General features: G+C 41.3%; 1 protein-coding gene across 1 annotated transcript in view; it reads left to right on the top strand.

The window, feature by feature from the left end:
- The window catches only part of col4a5 (collagen, type IV, alpha 5 (Alport syndrome)), a 144262-nt gene extending 133745 nt beyond the window's left edge, over nucleotides 1–10517 (top strand). The window contains exons 46-50 of the mRNA XM_060924161.1: nucleotides 311–523; nucleotides 729–906; nucleotides 3207–3321; nucleotides 8006–8178; nucleotides 9680–10517. Coding sequence (XP_060780144.1) covers nucleotides 311–523; nucleotides 729–906; nucleotides 3207–3321; nucleotides 8006–8178; nucleotides 9680–9767 — 767 coding nt within the window. The 3' untranslated portion in view covers nucleotides 9768–10517. The remainder of the gene's footprint in view (nucleotides 1–310; nucleotides 524–728; nucleotides 907–3206; nucleotides 3322–8005; nucleotides 8179–9679) is intronic.
- The last annotated feature ends 10665 nt before the right edge of the window (nucleotides 10518–21182 follow it).

The raw sequence follows: 21182 nt of genomic DNA, 5'->3' as shown, positions 1-21182 counted from the left end.
CCAACGTTTGATATTCTTTGTGTTCTACAGACACATTCACAAACAACAAACAATTCATCAGTTTCCTCACGAGTGACATATAGAGCTTTAGGTCATGGTCTTGATTCTACTCAGATGTAGTTCTTATGAAAAATACGAGTGATATATTTCCCAGTAAAACACTAATTTCCACATAACACAATGGTAATAATGCTTCTGTCCCAACTTTTTTGCCTCTCAGCAATGAGATAAGCTTCTGGAAATGGGTTTTGTATTTAATGATATTTTGACCATACATAAATTAACACTCATCTTTCTCTTTATGCCTCAGGTGGGCGGGGTTTACCCGGCACTTCTGGTCCAGAAGGGCGTCCAGGTCCTCCAGGTCCTCCAGGTGTGTCTTCAGCATCTCATGGCTTTCTGATTACGCGACACAGTCAGTCTATAGATGCACCTTCATGCCCAGCTGGCACTTCTCCCATCTACGAAGGCTATTCTCTGCTCTACGTCCAGGGCAACGAGAGGGCACATGGTCAGGACCTGGGTGAGAGCACTGAAAAATCATCACCACTTACATTCTACTCATATAGACATACAATCTCTATTCACTTTTTGTTTTATAGTCTTCCTTACCTTTCTTACATGTCTTTCTTATTTCCTTACATTTCTTTTCCGCTTCTCTTTTAATGTACAATGTTATGCTGAAATATGAACTCACTTCTTACTCGCTATTGGCCGCTCTGATGCAGGTACGGCTGGAAGTTGTCTACGTCGTTTCAGCACCATGCCTTTCATGTTCTGCAACATCAACAATGTGTGCAACTTTGCTTCCCGGAATGACTACTCTTATTGGTTGTCCACTCCTAAACCCATGCCCATGGACATGGCACCGATCCAAGGAGAAAACATCAAACCCTACATCAGCAGGTCAGAGTCAGACACATCAAACCCTTCATCATCATCAGGTCAGAGTTAGACACATCAAACCCTTCATCATCACCATCATCAGGCCAGAGTCAGACACATCAAACCCTTCATCATCATCAGGTCAGAGTTAGACACATCAAACCCTTCATCATCATCATCATCATCATCAGATCAGAGTCAGACACATCAAACCCTTCATCATCATCAGGTCAGAGTTAGACACATCAAACCCTTCATCATCATCATCATCATCATCATCATCATCATCATCAGATCAGAGTCAGACACATCAAACCCTTCATCATCATCAGATCAGAGTTAGACACATCAAACCCTTCATCATCATCATCATCAGATCAGAGTCAGACACATCAAACCCTTCATCATCATCAGATCAGAGTCAGACACATCAAACCCTTCATCATCATCAGGTCAGAGTTAGACACATCAAACCCTTCATCATCATCATCATCATCATCATCAGATCAGAGTCAGACACATCAAACCCTTCATCATCATCAGGTCAGAGTTAGACACATCAAACCCTTCATCATCATCATCATCATCATCATCATCATCATCATCAGATCAGAGTCAGACACATCAAACCCTTCATCATCATCAGATCAGAGTTAGACACATCAAACCCTTCATCATCATCATCATCATCAGATCAGAGTCAGACACATCAAACCCTTCATCATCATCAGATCAGAGTCAGACACATCAAACCCTTCATCATCATCAGATCAGAGTCAGACACATCAAACCCTTCATCATCATCAGGCCAGAGTCAGACACATCAAACCCTTCATCATCATCAGGTCAGAGTTAGACACATCAAACCCTTCATCATCATCATCATCATCATCATCATCATCATCATCATCATCAGATCAGAGTCAGACACATCAAACCCTTCATCATCATCAGATCAGAGTCAGACACATCAAACCCTTCATCATCATCATCATCATCATCATCATCAGATCAGAGTCAGACACATCAAACCCTTCATCATCATCAGATCAGAGTTAGACACATCAAACCCTTCATCATCATCATCATCAGGTCAGAGTCAGACACATCAAACCCTTCATCATCATCAGATCAGAGTCAGACACATCAAACCCTTCATCATCATCATCATCATCATCATCATCATCAGATCAGAGTCAGACACATCAAACCCTTCATCATCATCAGGTCAGAGTTAGACACATCAAACCCTTCATCATCATCAGGTCAGAGTCAGACACATCAAACCCTTCATCATCATCATCATCATCATCATCATCAGGTCAGAGTCAGGAACATCAAACCCTTCTTCATCATCATCATCAGGTCAGAGTCAGGAACATCAAACCCTTCATCATCATCATCATCATCATCATCATCAGGTCAGAGTCAGGCACATCAAACCCTTCATCATCATCATCAGGTCAGAGTCAGACACATCACACCCTTCATCATCATCATCATCATCATCATCATCAGGTCAGAGTCAGACACATCAAACCTTTCATCATCATCATCAGGTCAGAGTCAGGAACATCAAACCCTTCTTCATCATCATCATCAGGTCAGAGTCAGGAACATCAAACCCTTCATCATCATCATCATCATCATCAGGTCAGAGTCAGGCACATCAAACCCTTCATCATCATCATCATCAGGTCAGAGTCAGACACATCAAACCTTTCATCATCATCATCAGGTCAGAGTCAGGAACATCAAACCCTTCTTCATCATCATCATCATCAGGTCAGAGTCAGACACATCAAACCCTTCATCATCATCATCAGGTCAGAGTCAGGAACATCAAACCCTTCTTCATCATCATCATCATCAGGTCAGAGTCAGACACATCAAACCCTTCATCATCATCATCAGGTCAGAGTCAGGAACATCAAACCCTTCTTCATCATCATCATCATCAGGTCAGAGTCAGGCACATCAAACCCTTCATCATCATCATCATCATCAGGTCAGCGTCAGACACATCAAACCTTCAGCTTGTCAAGAAATGTACGTGCACGTGGGGGACCCCATGCGGGGGACCCACGAGAGTGAAAAATTCAAATTCTTGCATAATGGGGCTTTAAAGTGATGCATAATTTTCTTAAGTGCAGTTATGCTGGGTGAAATAGTTACCCAGAGGTGGATGAATTCCTCTTTTCCTCTTCTAGCACCTGTCATAATTTCTCCATTAAAATGAGATTTTTCTTGCCACTCTTATCTCATGCTTTCTCCAAATTTCTGAAGCCGAAAAGTAAATATATGTCTCACATTGTGTGCAGATGTGCTGTATGTGAAGCACCAACTATGGTGATAGCGGTGCACAGCCAGACCATCCAACTGCCATCATGTCCGCAGAACTGGGAGCCGCTGTGGATCGGCTACTCCTTCGTAATGGTAATTACATTCAGGTCTTCAAGACTTTTTTTTGTTTTTGGAAGAGGTAAAATCCTAAAGAATACATTTGTGAACAGAACAAAAAAATCATAAGTTGGTGATGTTGCTGTTTGTGTGGCAGAATTTTTTTTTTGTACTTTCATGACCATCAACCCCGTGAAGAGCTTGGCTTAGCATTAATACATGTCATAAGATGCAGTAATGCACCAGTTTTTGTAATGACATGCTTTGATTTTGCTCCTAGATTTAATATTGATATTTTAGTGTTTGAAATGATCGCCTCGCTGATATTACTTCTAACATACTGTATACGAGTATTGTTCTGTTTTCTTATACCATTGTGTGGATGATCACCAGGCCTGCATTAGTAGACTGAATTGTTTAGTCACCACAACTACACTGTTCTATTACATTACAGATAAATGTCAGTTGTAGTTACAAACCCGGTTTCCAGAAAAGTTTAGATATTTTCCAAAATGCAAGAAAAACAAAAATTTGTTATTCCTTAAGTCACGTGAACCTTTATTTAACTTACAAAAGCAAAAGAAAATATTTTCAATAGTTTTACTGACCAACTTAACTGTATTTTGTAAATATACTCAGCAAAAATAAAAACTTGACACTCATTATTTTTCAAATAGTGTTTAGAAACTTTTCTTGAAAGAGTTCTTGTTGTGATTATGGTTAAATGCATTGTCAAGGGCATTACGTCACACATTCATTCTACTGGTCGGGCCTACGTAGCACGTGCGAGAGCACTGCACGCTAAAATCACGTTTCCACGTGACACAAGTGACGTGACCTATTGATACACGTGCAATTGATCTCACGGTAGCAGAGTAGAGTGTCATCTCAGAAAAACAAGGTTTTATGGTTAATTATTCGTTAATTTGCAATGCCACGACTGTCAAACATTCAGCGTGAACGTGCCATTGGCATGCTGAATACGGGAACATCCATCACTGACGTTGCGAGGGTTATGGGATGCAGTCGACAGACCATCCATAATCTCCAGACACGTCTCCATCAAACTGGCACCACAGCCGACCGTAAGGAACCCTCCACAGAACTTGCAGGAGCTTGGTGCCATGTTGGTACAAATATGGCGGCGCATTCCCCGAGCTGTGTTCAGACGCATTATCCAATCCATGAGGAGACGTTGTATCGCAGTTGTGAACGCCCATGGAGGACACACCCGATATTGACATGATTTCATTAAGTTGTGACTCACAGTTTTTGATCATGGACATTGTCGTCGCATTTCCGGTGGAACCGATTCCATGAGAAACATGATCTGTATGCTATAGCATCTTTAATGACAAGATAATTGAATACAATCGTTATTTCAAACCTATTTTCCAAAATGTTCAAATTATTGACTTTGAAACGAGTGTAAAGTTTTTATTTTTGTTGAGTATATAAACAAAGTTAGAATTTGATGCTTGTAACACACTCAAAAAATGTTTGGACAGAGGCAAAATAAGATGGAAAAGCTTATAGGATATTCAAGTAACACCATTTTTGAAGATTCCACAATAAGCAGGTTAACTGGTAACATGATTGGAATTTGGAGACATCTCAGTGCATAAACTGCAAGGTCAGAAACCACTGTTGAAGGTGCATGACCTTCGAGCCCTCAGGCAGCACTGCCTGAGAAACTGTCATGCTAATGTGACAAATATGTCTCGGCTCGGGAGTATGGTACTTCGGAAGACTGTTGATACTTAACACAGTCCACCGCTGCTGCATCCAGAAATGCAACCTGAAACTGTATTATGCAAGGAGGAAGCCATTCGTCAATTCTATGCAGAAATGCTGCCAATTTCTCTGGGCCCGAACTCATCTCAGATGGACCCAAAGATAGTAGAAACATGTGCTGTGGTCAGATGAGTCCACATTTCAGCTTGTTTTCAGGAAATCCAGACATCAAGTTCTCTCTGCCAAAGGTGAACATGACCATTCAGTTTGTTATCAGAGAAAGGGACAAAAGCCAGCTTTTGTGATGGTATGGGGGGCATCAGTGCCCACGGCATGGATGAGTCACATGTGTGTGAAGGTACCATTGATGATGAGGCATATATTGAGATTTTAGTGAGACATATGTTGCCATCAAGGCGACGTCTCCTCCCGGGAAGTCCATGCTTATTTCAGTAGGACAATGCCAAGCCTCATTCTGCATGGGCTACAGCAGTGTGCCTTCGTAGACACAGAGTGCATGTGCTTGACTGGCCTGCTGCCAGTCCAGATCTGTCTCCTATTGAGAATGTATGAGGCATCATGGAGAATCAGACAATGGTGACCACGAACTGTTGAGCAGCTCAAGTTTTGTATCAACAAAAATGGACAAAAATTCCACTTGCAAGACTGCAACAGTTAGCATCCTCAGATCCCATATGATTAAAAAATGTTATTAAAAGGAACGGTGATGTAATATGATGGTAATAAACACCTCTGTCCCAACTTTTTTTGAGTGTGTTGCAGGCATCAAATTCTAGCTTCGTTCATATTTACAAAATACAATTAAGTTGATCAGTAAAACTATTGAAAATCTTTTCTTTGCACTTTTGTCAGTTAAATAAAGGTTCACATGAATTAACAAATCACATGTTTTTGTGTTTATTGCATTTTGGAAAATGTGCCAACTTTTCCAGAAATGGGGTTCGTAATTAACATTTGGTTAAAGTAGCTTATGTAGAAGTGCAGGCACATTCATTGTGTATATCCACAAAACCTTAAAGCCTGAACCTGAGTCAGGAAAATACTCTTGTGTCTGTATGTTTGGAGATCTCTGCCTGTGGTAATGCAAGCCCAATTTTGGACCAAAGTGGGTTTAAAAATATCACTTATTGCTTTGTTCCACTTACATTTCAGCTCTGAGCATGGAAAAAGCAACTGGGCCAGAGCAGAGTGTTTTTGAGTAAACCAAAAAAATTAGCAAAGCTTTCTCTAGCAAATATTAATAATAATGTAAAATAGAGTATTTACAGCCCCGATTCCAAAAAAGTTGGGACAAAGTACAAATTGTAAATAAAAACGGAATGCAGTTATGTGGAAGTTTCAAAATTCCATATTTTATTCAGAATAGAACATAGATGACATATCAAATGTTTAAACTGAGAAAATGTATCATTTAAAGAGAAAAATGAGGTGATTTTAAATTTCATGACAACAACACATCTCAAAAAAGTTGGGACAAGGCCATGTTTCCCACTGTGAGACATCCATCCCCTTTTCTCTTTACAACAGTCTGTAAACGTCTGGGGACTGAGGAGACAAGTTGCTCAAGTTTAGGGATAGGAATGTTAACCCATTCTTGTCTAATGTAGGATTCTAGTTGCTCAACTGTCTTAGGTCTTTTTTGTCGTATCTTCCGTTTTATGATGCGCCAAATGTTTTCTATGGGTGAAAGATCTGGACTGCAGGCTGGCCGGTTCGGTACCCGGACCCTTCTTCTACACAGCCATGATGCTGTAATTGATGCAGTATGTGGTTTGGCATTGTCATGTTGGAAAATGCAAGGTCTTCCCTGAAAGAGACGTCGTCTGGATGGGAGCATATGTTGCTCTAGAACCTGGATATACCTTTCAGCATTGATGGTGTCTTTCCAGATGTGTAAGCTGCCCATGCCACACGCACTAATGCAACCCCATACCATCAGAGATGCAGGCTTCTGAACTGAGCGCTGATAACCACTTGGGTCGTCCTTCTCCTCTTTAATCCGAATGACACGGCGTCCCTGATTTCCATAAAGAACTTCAAATTTTGATTCGTCTGACCACAGAACAGTTTTCCACTTTGCCACAGTCCATTTTAAATGAGCCTTGGCCCAGAGAAGACGTCTGCGCTTCTGGATCATGTTTAGATACGGCTTCTTCTTTGAACTATAGAGTTTTAGCTGGCAACGGCGGATGGCACGGTGAATTATGTTCACAGATAATGTTCTCTGGAAATATTCCTGAGCCCATTTTGTGATTTCCAATACAGAAGCATGCCTGTATGTGATGCAGTGCCGTCTAAGGGCCCGAAGATCACGGGCACCCAGTATGGTTTTCCGGCCTTGACCCTTACGCACAGAGATTCTTCCAGATTCTCTGAATCTTTTGATGATATTATGCACTGTAGATGATGATATGTTCAAACTCTTTGCAATTTTACACTGTCGAACTCCTTTCTGATATTGCTCCACTATTTGTCGGCGCAGAATTAGGGGGATTGGTGATCCCCTTCCCATCTTTATTTCTGAGAGCCGCTGCCACTCCAAGATGCTCTTTTTATACCCAGTCATGTTAATGACCTATTGCCAGTTAACCTAATGAGTTGCAATTTGGTCCTCCAGCTGTTCCTTTTTTGTACCTTTAACTTTTCCAGCCTCTTATTGCCCCTGTCCCAACTTTTTTGAGATGTGTTGCTGTCGTGAAATTTCAAATGAGCCAATATTTGGCATGAAATTTCAAAGTGTCTCACTTTCGACATTTGATATGTTGTCTATGTTCTATTGTGAATACAATATCAGTTTTTGAGATTTGTAAATTATTGCATTCCATTTTTATTTACAATTTGTACTTTGTCCCAACTTTTTTGGAATCGGGGTTGTACTATTATATTGCATGCATGTAGATGTGCAGCTTACAAATGCAGTAAGTCAGGTTGTGTTAAACTGCACTATTTGTTCTCTTTATGGCAGTACACTAGTGCAGGTGCAGAAGGCTCTGGTCAGGCTCTGGCCTCGCCTGGCTCCTGTCTGGAGGAGTTTCGTTCATCTCCCTTCATTGAGTGCCATGGTCACGGAACCTGCAACTACTACGGCAACTCCTATAGCTTCTGGCTATCCACTGTCGAACAGTCTGAAATGTTCAGGTAAACAGCTGCTTTCAAAATTCGCTATGCCAATTGAAGGGCGACTTATTAGGCATGGATGGTGCAGCTTAGTGAACAGTCTCTGCTTAAAAGTAATCATCCATCTGCACAATTCAACACATGGGATGTGATTTGAGGCGGAACGGTGATGTAGTGGTTAGCACTGTCGCCTCACAGCAAGAAGGTCTTGGGTTCGAGCCCAGTGGCCGGCAAGGGCCTTTCTGCATGGAGTTTGCATGTTCTCTGCGTGGGTTTCCTCCAGGTGCTCTGGTTTCTCCCAAAGACATGCAGGTTAGGTTAACTGGTGACTCTAAATTGAGCGTAGGTGTGAATGTGAGTGTGAATGGTTGTCTGTGTCTATGTGTCAGCCCTGTGATGACCTGGCGACTTGTCCAGGGTGTACCCTGCCTTTCGCCCGTAGTCAGCTGGGATAGGCTCCAGCTTGCCTGCGACCCTGTAGAACAGGATAAAGCGGCTAGACATAATGGATGGATGTGATTTTTTTTTTCTTCTTGTATATGAGAATGAGTTCATTTGCCGCTGCTGTTAAAATTTTAACCATCATCTCTGATGTGTTTGCTGTTTAAGTCTACATTTGTTAAATTTTAATTTGAACCAGATTCACTACATTGTATTGAGTGTGAAAATAGAACAACTTGCCTTTTAAGGCAGTAGTGTATCAACGGTTAAAGCTCTGCCTTACTGATCAGAATGTCATGGGTTCAAGCCTTAGCACCACCCAGCTGCCACTGTTGGGCCCTTGAGCAAGGCCCTTAACCCTCTCTGCCCCAAAAGTGCTGCATCATAGCTGACCCTGTGCTATAAAGTATATGTGACAAATAATGGCTTCCATTGATTGATTGATTACGTTATTGCATTGAAGCCTTTCCTATGGTTTACTTAATTGCACATTGCTGTCAACATCAGGGATAATTCTCTTCAGCAAGCATCACCAATAACAGTTCACATCCCGACTACAGTGACACTGATGTCATTACTTGTGGGCTGTAAAATTTTTTTGTTGATTTCACATCAAACCATTTTTCACCTTTGCTACAGCATTGGCAGCTGTGTCACACTTACACAGTAATAAAACGACCTCGTCGTATAGCTGTCGCCTTCTCAGATGAGCTACAACTTTGTGTCTCGACATCACGATTATTAAAGTTCATCTTGGTTTGTTTCACAGGTTCTTCTCGGTGTTATCCACTAAAAGCAGTACTGCTATTGCGCTACTGGGCTTTATAAAGAGAGGTGGATTACCACATATAGTTCTTTTATTCACAATATGTTCATACTAATCATCCTTTCATCACCCTCAGTACTGTATTTACTCTTCTACACTTGTGTGCTGTGCGAATTCTAACTGCATTATCTAATGTCATCCAGAAAAGGGCAGGTTCCCTTTTGAATCTGGTTTTTCTCAGGGTTTTGTTATCATGTTATCTCAATCTTGAGAAATTGGAAACATGCTTGACTCCTCCTGCTTTTCTCCTCTCAGGAAGCCACAGTCTGAGACACTGAAAGCAGGGAATCTCCAGACACGCGTGAGCCGCTGTGTTGTGTGCATGAAGAGTACAAGAACATAGCAATGCTGATTCCAGCACGATCCCTTATCAGGGGCGATCACCACAGCGACTGCATCAGTTACATCTGGAACAAGTGGAATCCTCGTGGTGCATTATTTTCAATTTCAACTCTATGGTGCTACTGTGCAACACAGCAAAAAAGAAAAAATCCTTAAAAAAAACTAAAAGAAAAAATTTACTAGTCTTTACTTTTTTAAAGAAGTACCTCATACAGAGACAGAAAAGTCAACAAAAGTGCCATGATGGATCAGTGACAAAAAAGTGCATCTCCCCCCCTCCCCGCCTTTTGTTTTGTTTTCTTTAAACATTTTTTTTCATAGAATTGTGGTTGGTATGCAAGCAACACATTTTTCGAGAGACATTTTCACAAATTACTGAAATTCTCTCCATGTTACCAAATCGGCACTTTGAACATCAATGAGAAAAATGCACTGAATAGTTACATTAGTGAGACTGCTTTTTGTTTCATGCTTTCATTTTTTCCCCATCACTCTTCTTTCTCCCACTGCTTGGTGGTACTAACACTGCTGTATCCATGAATCTTTAACTCCAAGCCCTTTAACTGTTTTGTAAGTAATAAAATGTGTATATTGTGTAAAACACCTTTTTAGTCTAAAACCTTAAATGGTACTTCTTTATTATGATTTTTTTTCCCCAACTTTTTGGCACATGTTCATTCACTCATTCATATTCTATCTCACTTTTTAACTTTCACAATATTTGTACAAAGTAAACATTCTTTTAATGAAACAGTATTTTTTATATATATATATATATATATATATATATATATATATATATATATATATATATATATATAAATATATATATATATATATATATATATATATATATATATATACACATACATACATACATACATACACACACACACACATATATATATATATATATATATATATATATATATATATATATACAGTACCAATCAAAAGTTTGTACACCCCTACTCTTTCATAGGTGTTTCTGTATTTTAACTATTTTCTACATTGTAGAACAATACTGAAGACATCAAAACTATGAAATAACAAATGGAACGGATATGGACTTAAGTGGTACACAAAAATGTGTTTAAAAAACAAAACAAAATATGTTTCATGTTTTAGATTCAAAGTAGCCCCGTTTACCTTGATTACTGTTTGCACACTACTTTCATTATCTTAACCAGCTTCATGAGGTAGTCACCTGGAACGATTTTCAATTAACAGGTGCCTCGTCAAAAGTTAATTAGTGTAATTTCTTGCGATCAAACAGTAAATAGTAAATAATTAAAATACAGTAAATAGCCCGATTCTACAACTGTAGTAATCCATATTATGTCAAGAACCGCTCAACTAAGTAAAGAGAAATGACATTCTTCATTGCTTTAAGACATGAGGTGTCTCTTAATTAATAAAAATAAAGAAAAAACATTGAATTAGAAGGTGTGTCCAAACTTTTGACTGGTCCTGTGGTTTTATATATATATATATATATATATATATATATATATATATATATATATATATATATATATATATATATATATACCTAAGCTTGAATTGGCTGTGTATTTTATCATACAGTTTCCTCATCATTCAGTGCATTTACAAACTACTGACTGAGAGCGGAGGCACACCAGGTGCTCACTGAAAGACACATCACATTAATCTGATCATTAATTCACTCATAACTGCTTTATCATAGTCGGGGTCACAGTTAATCTGGACCCTACCTTGGAGAACACTAGCTGTGAGGTGGGAGTACACCCTGGATGGGTCAGTATTTTTCTGCATTTTCTGTGGTCAGTAGATCTTTTTATTGCATTTAAATTACTATAATTAAATTTCATTGGAATCATCAGAATATTAGTTTTTGTTATCTGTTTATACTACAGTGTGGTTTATTTTACATTACAATATGCAATAACATTCAAGAGCCATTGATTCCTTTGAACGTTTTCAACTTTCTTTTGAATTTAACTCAAGATTGTGTATTTTAATTTTTTTTTATCCAGAAATAAATAAGACTGAAATAAAGAAAATCTTATGTTCACAGATATGTGTCAGCATATTCAGCAAATTTATGTCGACAGATTTATGCAGTATTCAGTGTGCCTTGAATTTTTTTTTAAACCTGAAGTATGCGAAGAGCATGGCCAATAAAGTTTTTATGTACTGTAACTGTACCTTGCCAGTGCTGCATTTTGACTCAACGTTTCTTTTACATGTAGTATATTGTTGACAGAAATGCATTTACATTCAAGAGCCACTAGAGGGAGTAACACATCAAAGTAATGGCTTTAGTCTGACGTTTAGAACTGTCAGGCTTGACCTTTAACCTTGACTTTGACTGTAAATATACATTTGTGACTAACACTACTACCTTGTGACCTTGTTTGTGGAAATCTGTTTCGCTCATACTTACAGCTGTGTGAATACCAGTAGACAAATTACCCCAAACCTGAGCACTAGTGTACATGATAGATTTACACAAGAACAGACATCTCACATTACGTTGTTAAAGTGTAAATGATTAGAAGTGCTGGAAAGGGAAAATAAACATCCACCTAACATTTAGCTGCCTGTAATTTTTGAAACTATATTGGATCACTATATTGGGAAGCCATGGCCTAATGGTTAGAGAAGCAGCTTTTGGACCAAAAGGTTGCTGGTTCTATTCCCTGGACCAGCAGGAATGGCAGAAGTATCCTTGAGCAATGTACCTAACCCCAGGCTGCTCTGGGTATGTTGTATGCCACTCTGGATAAGAGCATCTACTAAATGAATGTAATGGATCATGGAATTCTTCACTTCTAAAAAAGGGTTTGATGGATGGATAATGGTTCGAGCTCTATAAATACGAATAGGTTCTGGACAGAACATTTGTCAGGATGCTTTTTATCTAAGAGCGTTTCTTGATCCTGGTTCCGTACTCCCAATACTTTCATCAGCTGGTTAACAAGCCTGAGCCAGGTTGAAGTGGAAAGGTTGGAAGAAGGAAACAAACTGAAATACAGACAGTGGGGTACACTGCTTTAGCTTGTGTTAATGGTCTTCATCCACACAACAAAATGCTCAAAGAGCAGATGGCTGAGAATCTACAGGATGATTTAAATAGAGCCATTTTAATGATTTATTCCTCAGAGTTTCAGACAGGACTTAACTCAGGACTGAATGAAATGTCAAATTAGCCTGGAGATCCAATCACCTCTGATGTAACCAGGTTAGCAAATTATGCACAATGATGAGAATGAAGCGTCCAGTGGATCAAATGAAAATGATCCTAACCCTACACAAGGTGGGTGGGTTTTTTTTTTCCTTTTCGGGAGGGCAAAATTATTGTACCACATACATCTTTAATGGAAAAAAAAAAGAATTTGATGCACAAGTTTTAATTTATCTTGGGTTTTCTGAAATCAACACAGGTAAAATTATACATACACGCAAGGCACATTCTTACACAACTATTTAAGAGATCTCCACTTGATTCATATAAGATTAGAATTATATCTAGCACTGACTAAAATAACATATGGAAGGCCTGTTTTTACTTAGTGTGATAATGAGAAGCAATTCATTCCAAATAACAGGAAAAAATTTATATATATATATATATATTCATTCATTCATTCATTATCTCTAGCCGCTTTATCCTTCTACAGGGTCGCAGGCAAGCTGGAGCCTATCCCAGCTGACTACGGGTGAAGGGCGGGGTACACCCTGGACAAGTCGCCAGGTCATCACAGGGCTGACACATAGACACAGACAACCATTCACACCTACGCTCAATTTAGAGTCACCAGTTAACCTAACCTGCATGTCTTTGGACTGTGGGGGAAACCGGAGCACCCGGAGGAAACCCACGCGGACACGGGGAGAACATGCAAACTCCACACAGAAGGGCCCTCGCCGGCCCCAGGGCTCGAACCCAGGACCTTCTTGCTGTGAGGCGACAGCGCTAACCACTACACCACCGTGCCGCCCCATATATATATATATATCTCATCTCATCATCTCTAGCCGCTTTATCCTGTTCTACAGGGTCGCAGGCAAGCTGGAGCCTATCCCAGCTGACTACGGGCGAAAGGCGGGGTACACCCTGGACAAGTCGCCAGGTCATCACAGGGCTGACACATAGACACAGACAACCATTCACACTCACATTCACACCTACGGTCAATTTAGAGTCACCAGTTAACCTAACCTGCATGTCTTTGGACTGTGGGGGAAACCGGAGCACCCGGAGGAAACCCACGCGGACACGGGGAGAACATGCAAACTCCACACAGAAAGGCCCTCGCCGGCCACAGGGCTCGAACCCGGACCTTCTTGCTGTGAGGCGACAGCGCTAACCACTACACCACCGTGCCGCCATATATATATATATATATATATATATATACACACACACACACACACACACACACTATAAACAGCAGTAAGCCATAATAAATGAAACAAAGTCAGTATTTGGTGTAAGAAGAAGAAACCTTTATTTGTCACATGCACACTTCAAGCACAGTGAAATTCATCCTCTGCATTTAACCCATCTGAAGCAGTGAACACATGCGCACACACACCCAGAGCAGTGGGCAGCCACACACAGCGCCCGGGGAGCAGTTAGGGGTCAGGTACCTTGCTCAAGGGCACTTCAGCCCAAGGCCGCCCCACGTTAACCTAACTGCATGTCTTTGGACTGTGTGGGAAACCGGAGCACCCGGAGGAAACCCACGCAGAGAAGATGCAAACTCCACACAGAAAGGCCCTCGCCAGCCTCTGGGTTTGAACCCAGAACCTTCTTGCTGTGAAATTAAGCAAGAAGTTTCTGTGAGGCGACCATGCTAACCACTACACCACCGTGCTGCCACCCTTTTCTTTAAAAAAAAACAAACAAACAAAAAAAAGACAGTAGAAGCAGCCACAGTTCTTCTGGACACTTTGACTCTCACACTCGCTTCTTCATTTTGCACCAAAACCCAGCAGCCTTCATTATGTCTCATCTCATCTCATCATCTCTAGCCGCTTTATCCTGTCCTACAGGGTCGCAGGCAAGCTGGAGCCTATCCCAGCTGACTACGGGCGAAAGGCGGGGTACACCCTGAACAAGTCGCCAGGTCATCACAGGGCTGACACATAGACACAGACAACCATTCACACTCACAGAGCACCCGGAGGAAACCCACGCGGACACGGGGAGAACATGCAAACTCCGCACAGAAAGGCCCTCGCCGGCCACAGGGCTCGAACCCGGCCTTCATTATGTTTTCTTTTTTAATCTGAAAAGTGCTCTCTTATGTAATATGCTGCTCAGATGCAAACTTTTTTTTCTTGTAATATTTAATCTTGTGCTGGAAAACGAACATTTGGACTCTAAAATGTTTTTGCACCGACTTGATAATGTAGAAGTCATAAAATAGAAATCTATAACAAAGTTTGTATGGAAATAATAAGGTGCTTAAGACTTTTATATAGTACTATATATAGAGAGAGAGGGTGGCACGGTGGTGTAGTGGTTAGCGCTGTCACCTCACAGCAAGAAGGTCTGGGTTCGAGCCCAGTGACTGACGAGGGCCTTTCTGTGTAGAGTTTGCATGTTCTCTGCGTGGGTTTCCTCCAGGTGCTCTGGTTTCCCCCACAGTCCAAAGACATGCAGGTTAGGTTAACTGGTGACTCTAAATTGAGCGTAGGTGTGAATGTGAGTGTGAATGGTTGTCTGTGTCTATGTGTCAGCCCTGTGATGACCTGGCGACTTGTCCAGGGTGTACCCCGCCTTTCGCCCGTAGTCAGCTGGGATAGGCTCCAGCTTGCCTGCGACCCTGTAGAACAGGATAAAGCGGTTACAGATAATGAGATGAGATATATGTGTGTGTGTGTGTGTGTGTGTGTGTGTGTGTGTGTGCTTGCTTACATTAGAGTAACCCTCTTTTCAAACATTGTTACTCAGAGTGCAGAAGTTACCAGATTAACAAGTTTCAGTTTAATTTCAGATACGCATTCGGAACAAGCTGAATGCCTTGGCTTTTCTAGACGATCTTGTTTTGCCAACCTGGCAGCCTCTGCAGCTGTGGGTCAAGCGTAATAGTAGTTGCTGTGTTTGACTATGCACAGGCAGAGATCGTATCTCCTCGACTTGAGTGACACGGACAGTTGTGGAGGATGCCGGAGAGGTGTAGCAGGTATACTGGGAACTAGGCTGAGAAAATTATGTAGATGAGGATTACTATACATTGAAGACATGTTTGGATGTATAGGAAAAACAAGTTTCCTCTTTTTTCACTGTTAATTGCCTCTAAGCCCTGTGATGACCTGGCCACTTGTCCAGGGTGTACCCCGCCTTTCGCCCGTAGTCAGCTGGGATAGGCTCCAGCTTGCCTGCGACCCTGTAGAAGGATACAGCGGCTAGAGATAATGAGATGAGATTGCCTCTAAACCACATCAGTAGTCATAGTTAAAGCCGGTAAGACAGGGACTTACCAGAATCATCCACTCCTAAACCTAGGTGCTACATGAGGCCACTCAGCACCCATCAGAGGCACTGCTGACTGAGGCACTCATGATTAAACCTTAGCTTTAGGTCACACATGTTTGGGCATCAAGATAATGAGTTTGGAATGGTGTGTCTAGGTTTTTTCCAACTTGACCTCTTCATTTGAGAGCTGTGTTTCCAGGGTTTGGGCCACAGAGGAGGATATTAATTCATAACCTTTTCCATAATGAATTCCTTAAGTGAGCACGGCCTGGAGGCAAATGCCCATTCGGATTATTTTGAAACTCAAGTCCACTACGGGAAATACTACATTCCTCGAGAGGAGCCAAACTAATTACCCTGCAGTCATATATAAAATGAAAGCCAGCGATCACATGATCGGAAGACCCACACAGAGTGTACACTCTTTCCCTTTCCCTAAAGTGGACAGCTTACAGTACCATTTAATGACGCAGAAGATCTGTTAATAAGTTGTGGTTCACCCCATTTGCTATCTGGTGACGCAGATCAGGGTAGCTTCCAAAGTAATCTGATAAGGTGTTGTAATTTTACAGCTATTAGGCATTGATACTCAGCAGGTCACACCATGCTGCTGGCGTGGCTTTACTTAGGTTATGGTTATTTCTGCCGTGGTGAGGAAAAAGTTCAAGAGGAGGTTTCCAATTGACCAAATGTCACTGACATTTGGTCAATTGGAAACCTTTTTGCTACTTCATCTATATTCATATATATTTTTATTGCTACTTCATCTATATTCATATTTCCACATAGTGCACAACCACTGTTTTGGGGTTTTATGAAGAAACAGGAGATTTGTAGGAGGGTTTAGAAGGAAGTGCTCTCTTCCTGAATCCGGATCAACTAGACGATGAGCTCAGTGACGTCTGCAGCACACTATGGAAATAATTACTGCTCTCATGAAACATCTTGCTGAATACACACACACACACACACAATCATGGCCAATATGCTTCCAAGAAAGGGGCTGACCTTAATTTCAGAGGAATTACACTCAGTGGAATTACACTCAATGTTCCCCTTTTTTTTCTTGCCAAGCAAAACCTGCTTGTATTGGAAAGAGACTTTTGACCAGAACCTCACCATGAGCCACACAGATTGCGGCTGTTCTGTCCCTGCCTGTGGGAAGCCGTGGCCTAATGGTTAGAGAAGTAGGTTTGGGACCAAAAGGTCACTGGTTCCATTCCCTGGACCAGCAGGAATGACTGAAGTGCCCTTGAGCAAGGCACCTAACTCCCAACTGCTCCCCAGGCTGCTCTAGGAATGTTGTATGTCACTCTGGATAAGTACATCTGCTAAATGCCTGTAATGTAATGGTTAGCATTAGCTTGTTAGCCAAGTCTTAACCCCCCCCCCCCCCCCCCCCAAAAAAAAAAAAAAAAAAAAAAACAGCAACAAAGAATCATGCAATGCTGTTATGAAGATAAGCTTTGAAGGAACAGTGATTACAGTAAGGAGTAAAACATGAAGGTGTGTTCTGCTACAGGGAAATAATCCATGACAAATTGGTGATGAGGCCTGACAGGAAGCAGAAGTTGAACGTTTTCCAATAACAGCACATCTCGAAGTGTTTAATTCATCTTACGCCACAGTAATTTGACAACGATTACAGTTTTCACCTATGGATGAATGTCATACCTTTTAACTATTTAGCTACAATTAATGCCATGGAATGTGTGTGAGAAGTTAGTTTGTGTTAATTATTTATATTATAGCAGCTAATACAGTCGTTCCTTCATCAGGCTCGTTTTTTCCCCCTCTCTTGAAGCTTAGTGGGAAAAAAAAACAAACAAAAACAGCCTGTCATGTTCCAGCAAAACTGGAAAAGTGCAAAGTCCTCCATCGTGTGCTGAAAAACATACTGACTGTGAGACTTCTTCCTGAAATGTTAAATGTCTCCTCGTAGAAAACTTCAACACATCAACAATTAGATGCTGTTTTTTGGTAAATAACGGCACTTTTCCACATTTATTAGGCTTAGATTATGTGGCACATCTATCATTCAAGCCCCTGTGAATAGAAACGGTCATATATTAAATATACAAGTGCATTAATACACCATAAACCTGTGAATCGCCTAGCAGCAGCCAGCACTATTGTCAAAGCTGCTGTTATAGAAAATTAATCAACATCTTCTGACCAATCAGACTTGAGAATTCAGGAGTACTTTTAGAAAAGTATTTACGAGATGAAGTAAAGCAAGTGAGTCCATTAATACAAGTCGATTAAGTAGTGAAACAGTGTTTACCACAGAACTTGGACAGTTTCAGTACAAGTCGTCTATATGTGGAAATCAAACACGCAACTTCTTCAGGTTGAAGGTTCTAACCAGAAAATCGCATCTCATCTCATCTCATTATCTCTAGCCGCTTTATCCTGTTCTACAGGGTCACAGGCAAGCTGGAGCCTATCCCAGCTGACTACGGGCGAAAGGCGGGGTACACCCTGGACAAGTCGCCAGGTCATCACAGGGCTGACACATAGACACAGACAACCATTCACACTCACATTCACACCTACGGTCAATTTAGAGTCACCAGTTAACCTAACCTGCATGCCTTTGGACTGTGGGGGAAACCGGAGCACCCGGAGGAAACCCACGCGGACACGGGGAGAACATGCAAACTCCACACAGAAAGGCCCTCACCGGCCACGGGGCTCGAACCCGGACCTTCTTGCTGTGAGGCGACAGCGCTAACCACTACACCACCGTGCCACCCCTAACCAGAAAATCACAGTATTTATTTTTTTTTTTTTTACTTATAGTATTGTTTTAGTGCAGTTTTCTTCCCGGGATGTTTTAATATGACCTCTGACCTTTTTTTGGCTGTTGCAAACTGTTAATTAATCTGCTGTGTTACTGAACAACTTGAAATGTCTCTGAGCAGGAGGTCAAGCAAAGGAAAACCTGCTGATTGGTTGCTCTATTAGTGGACTTCAGTCTCTTGCATAGGTTATTTACTCCTAAAATGGACCTTGGCCTTGTGATTTTGACACTCTCTCTCTCTCTCTCTCTCTCTCACTCACACACACCCAACAGATGGCGCCAAAATGATTCTAAGTCATGAGACATAGTTGAATGGAAAAGTGTGAATCATTTCCGGCACTTTTCCTGACATTTGAAACAGACAACTGCTTTCCATAAATCACATCCCCATCCCATAACACTTGATCATTATCTACAATAAAGTACACTGAGTACAGCTGCGAGCAAGGATCATTAACCACTCCGGTGTAGTGACAAGCTCATGAGCACATCTGATAAAGTGAAATGATCAAAAACAGTGATCAAACATGGAGCAATAATCTGGTTTTCGTTCTTATGAACTGAAAAATATATCAACCAAATGCATCCATTAACTATATTCACTGCTCAGCCAATAACATTAAAACCATCTGCCTAATATTCACTAAGTCCCTCTTGTGCCTTTTCTCGCACTGGAGCAGGTTGCATTATCCTGCTGAATGAGGCCAGTGTCATTAGTGAATCCCATTTCCATGAAGGGGTTTACTTGGTCTGCAGTAATGTTTAGGTAGGTGGGACGTGTCATAGTTACCTCTACATGAATGCCAGGACCCAAGATTTCCCAGCAGAACATTGCCCAGAACATCACACTGCCTTCGCCGGCTTACCTTCTTCCCATAGTGCATCTTGGTGCCATCTCATTCCCAGGTAACACACACACACACACACACATAGCTGTCCACATGACGGAAAAGATAACGTGATTCATCAGATCCGGCCACCTTCTTCCATTGCTCCATGGTCCAGTTCTGATGATTACGTGCCCATTGTAGGTGCTTTTAGAGGTGGACAGGGGTCAGCATGGACACTCTGACTGGTCTGTAGCTACGCAGCAAGCTGTGATGCAGATGTGTTCTGACTCCTTTCTATCACAGCCAGCATGAACTTTTTCAGCAGTTTGTGCTACAGTAGTGCTTTTATAGCATTGGACCAGACAAGCTAGGTTTCACTCCTATGTGCATCAGTGAACCTTTGGTGACCATCACCTTGTCACTAGTTCCTTCCTCAGACCACTTTTGGTTGGTACTAACCACTGCATACTGGGAACACCTCACAAGACCTGCTGTTTTGGAGATAGCTAGCACAATCTGGCCCTTGTCAAAGTCACTCAGATCCTTATGCTTACCCATGGGCGGCATGGTGGTGTAGTGGTTAGTGCTGTTGCCTCACAGCAAGAAGGTTCTGGGTTTGAGCCCAGTGGCCGATGAGAGCCTTTCTGTGCAGAGTTTGCATGTTCTCCCCGTGTCCGCGTGGGTTTCCTCCGGGTGCTCCGGTTTCTCCCACAGTCCAAAGACATGCAGGTTAGGTTAACTGGTGACTCTAAATTGACCGTAGGTGTGAATGTGAGTGTGAATGGTTGTCTGTGTCTATGTGTCAGCCCTGTGATGACCTGGCGACTTGTCCAGGGTGTACCCCGCCTTTCGCCCGTAGTCAGCTGGGATAGGCTCCAGCTTGCCCGCGACCCTGCACAGGATAAGCAGTTACGGATAATGGATGGATGTTTCCTGCTTTGTGAACTGACTGTTCACTTGCTAATACTAGTGCATCTCAAACAATTAGAACTTATTGTGAAAAAGTTTTCATAATTTAGTTCAAAAAGTAGACTTTTATATATTCTATATTCATTACACAAAGTGAAATATTTCAAGCCTTTTTTTTGTTTTAATTTTGATGATTACGGCTTATAGCTCATGAAAATCAGAAATCCAGTAACTCAAATTATTAGAATATTTCCTAAGATTAAAACAAAATGTATATATATATCTTCTGGACAACTATCAAGTCAGCAGTCTTCCCCATGATTGTAGTTTTGTGTACTGAACTAGAGCGAGAGATACACAGGATTTATTCTGTTTTACTCAAACTTGAAATAAGATACTCTT

The sequence above is a fragment of the Neoarius graeffei genome, chromosome 1 (assembly GCF_027579695.1).
Source record: "Neoarius graeffei isolate fNeoGra1 chromosome 1, fNeoGra1.pri, whole genome shotgun sequence".
NCBI lineage: Eukaryota > Metazoa > Chordata > Actinopteri > Siluriformes > Ariidae > Neoarius > Neoarius graeffei.
The sequence above is the reverse complement of the archived record's forward strand: the minus strand, read 5'-3'. Positions and strand labels throughout refer to the sequence as shown.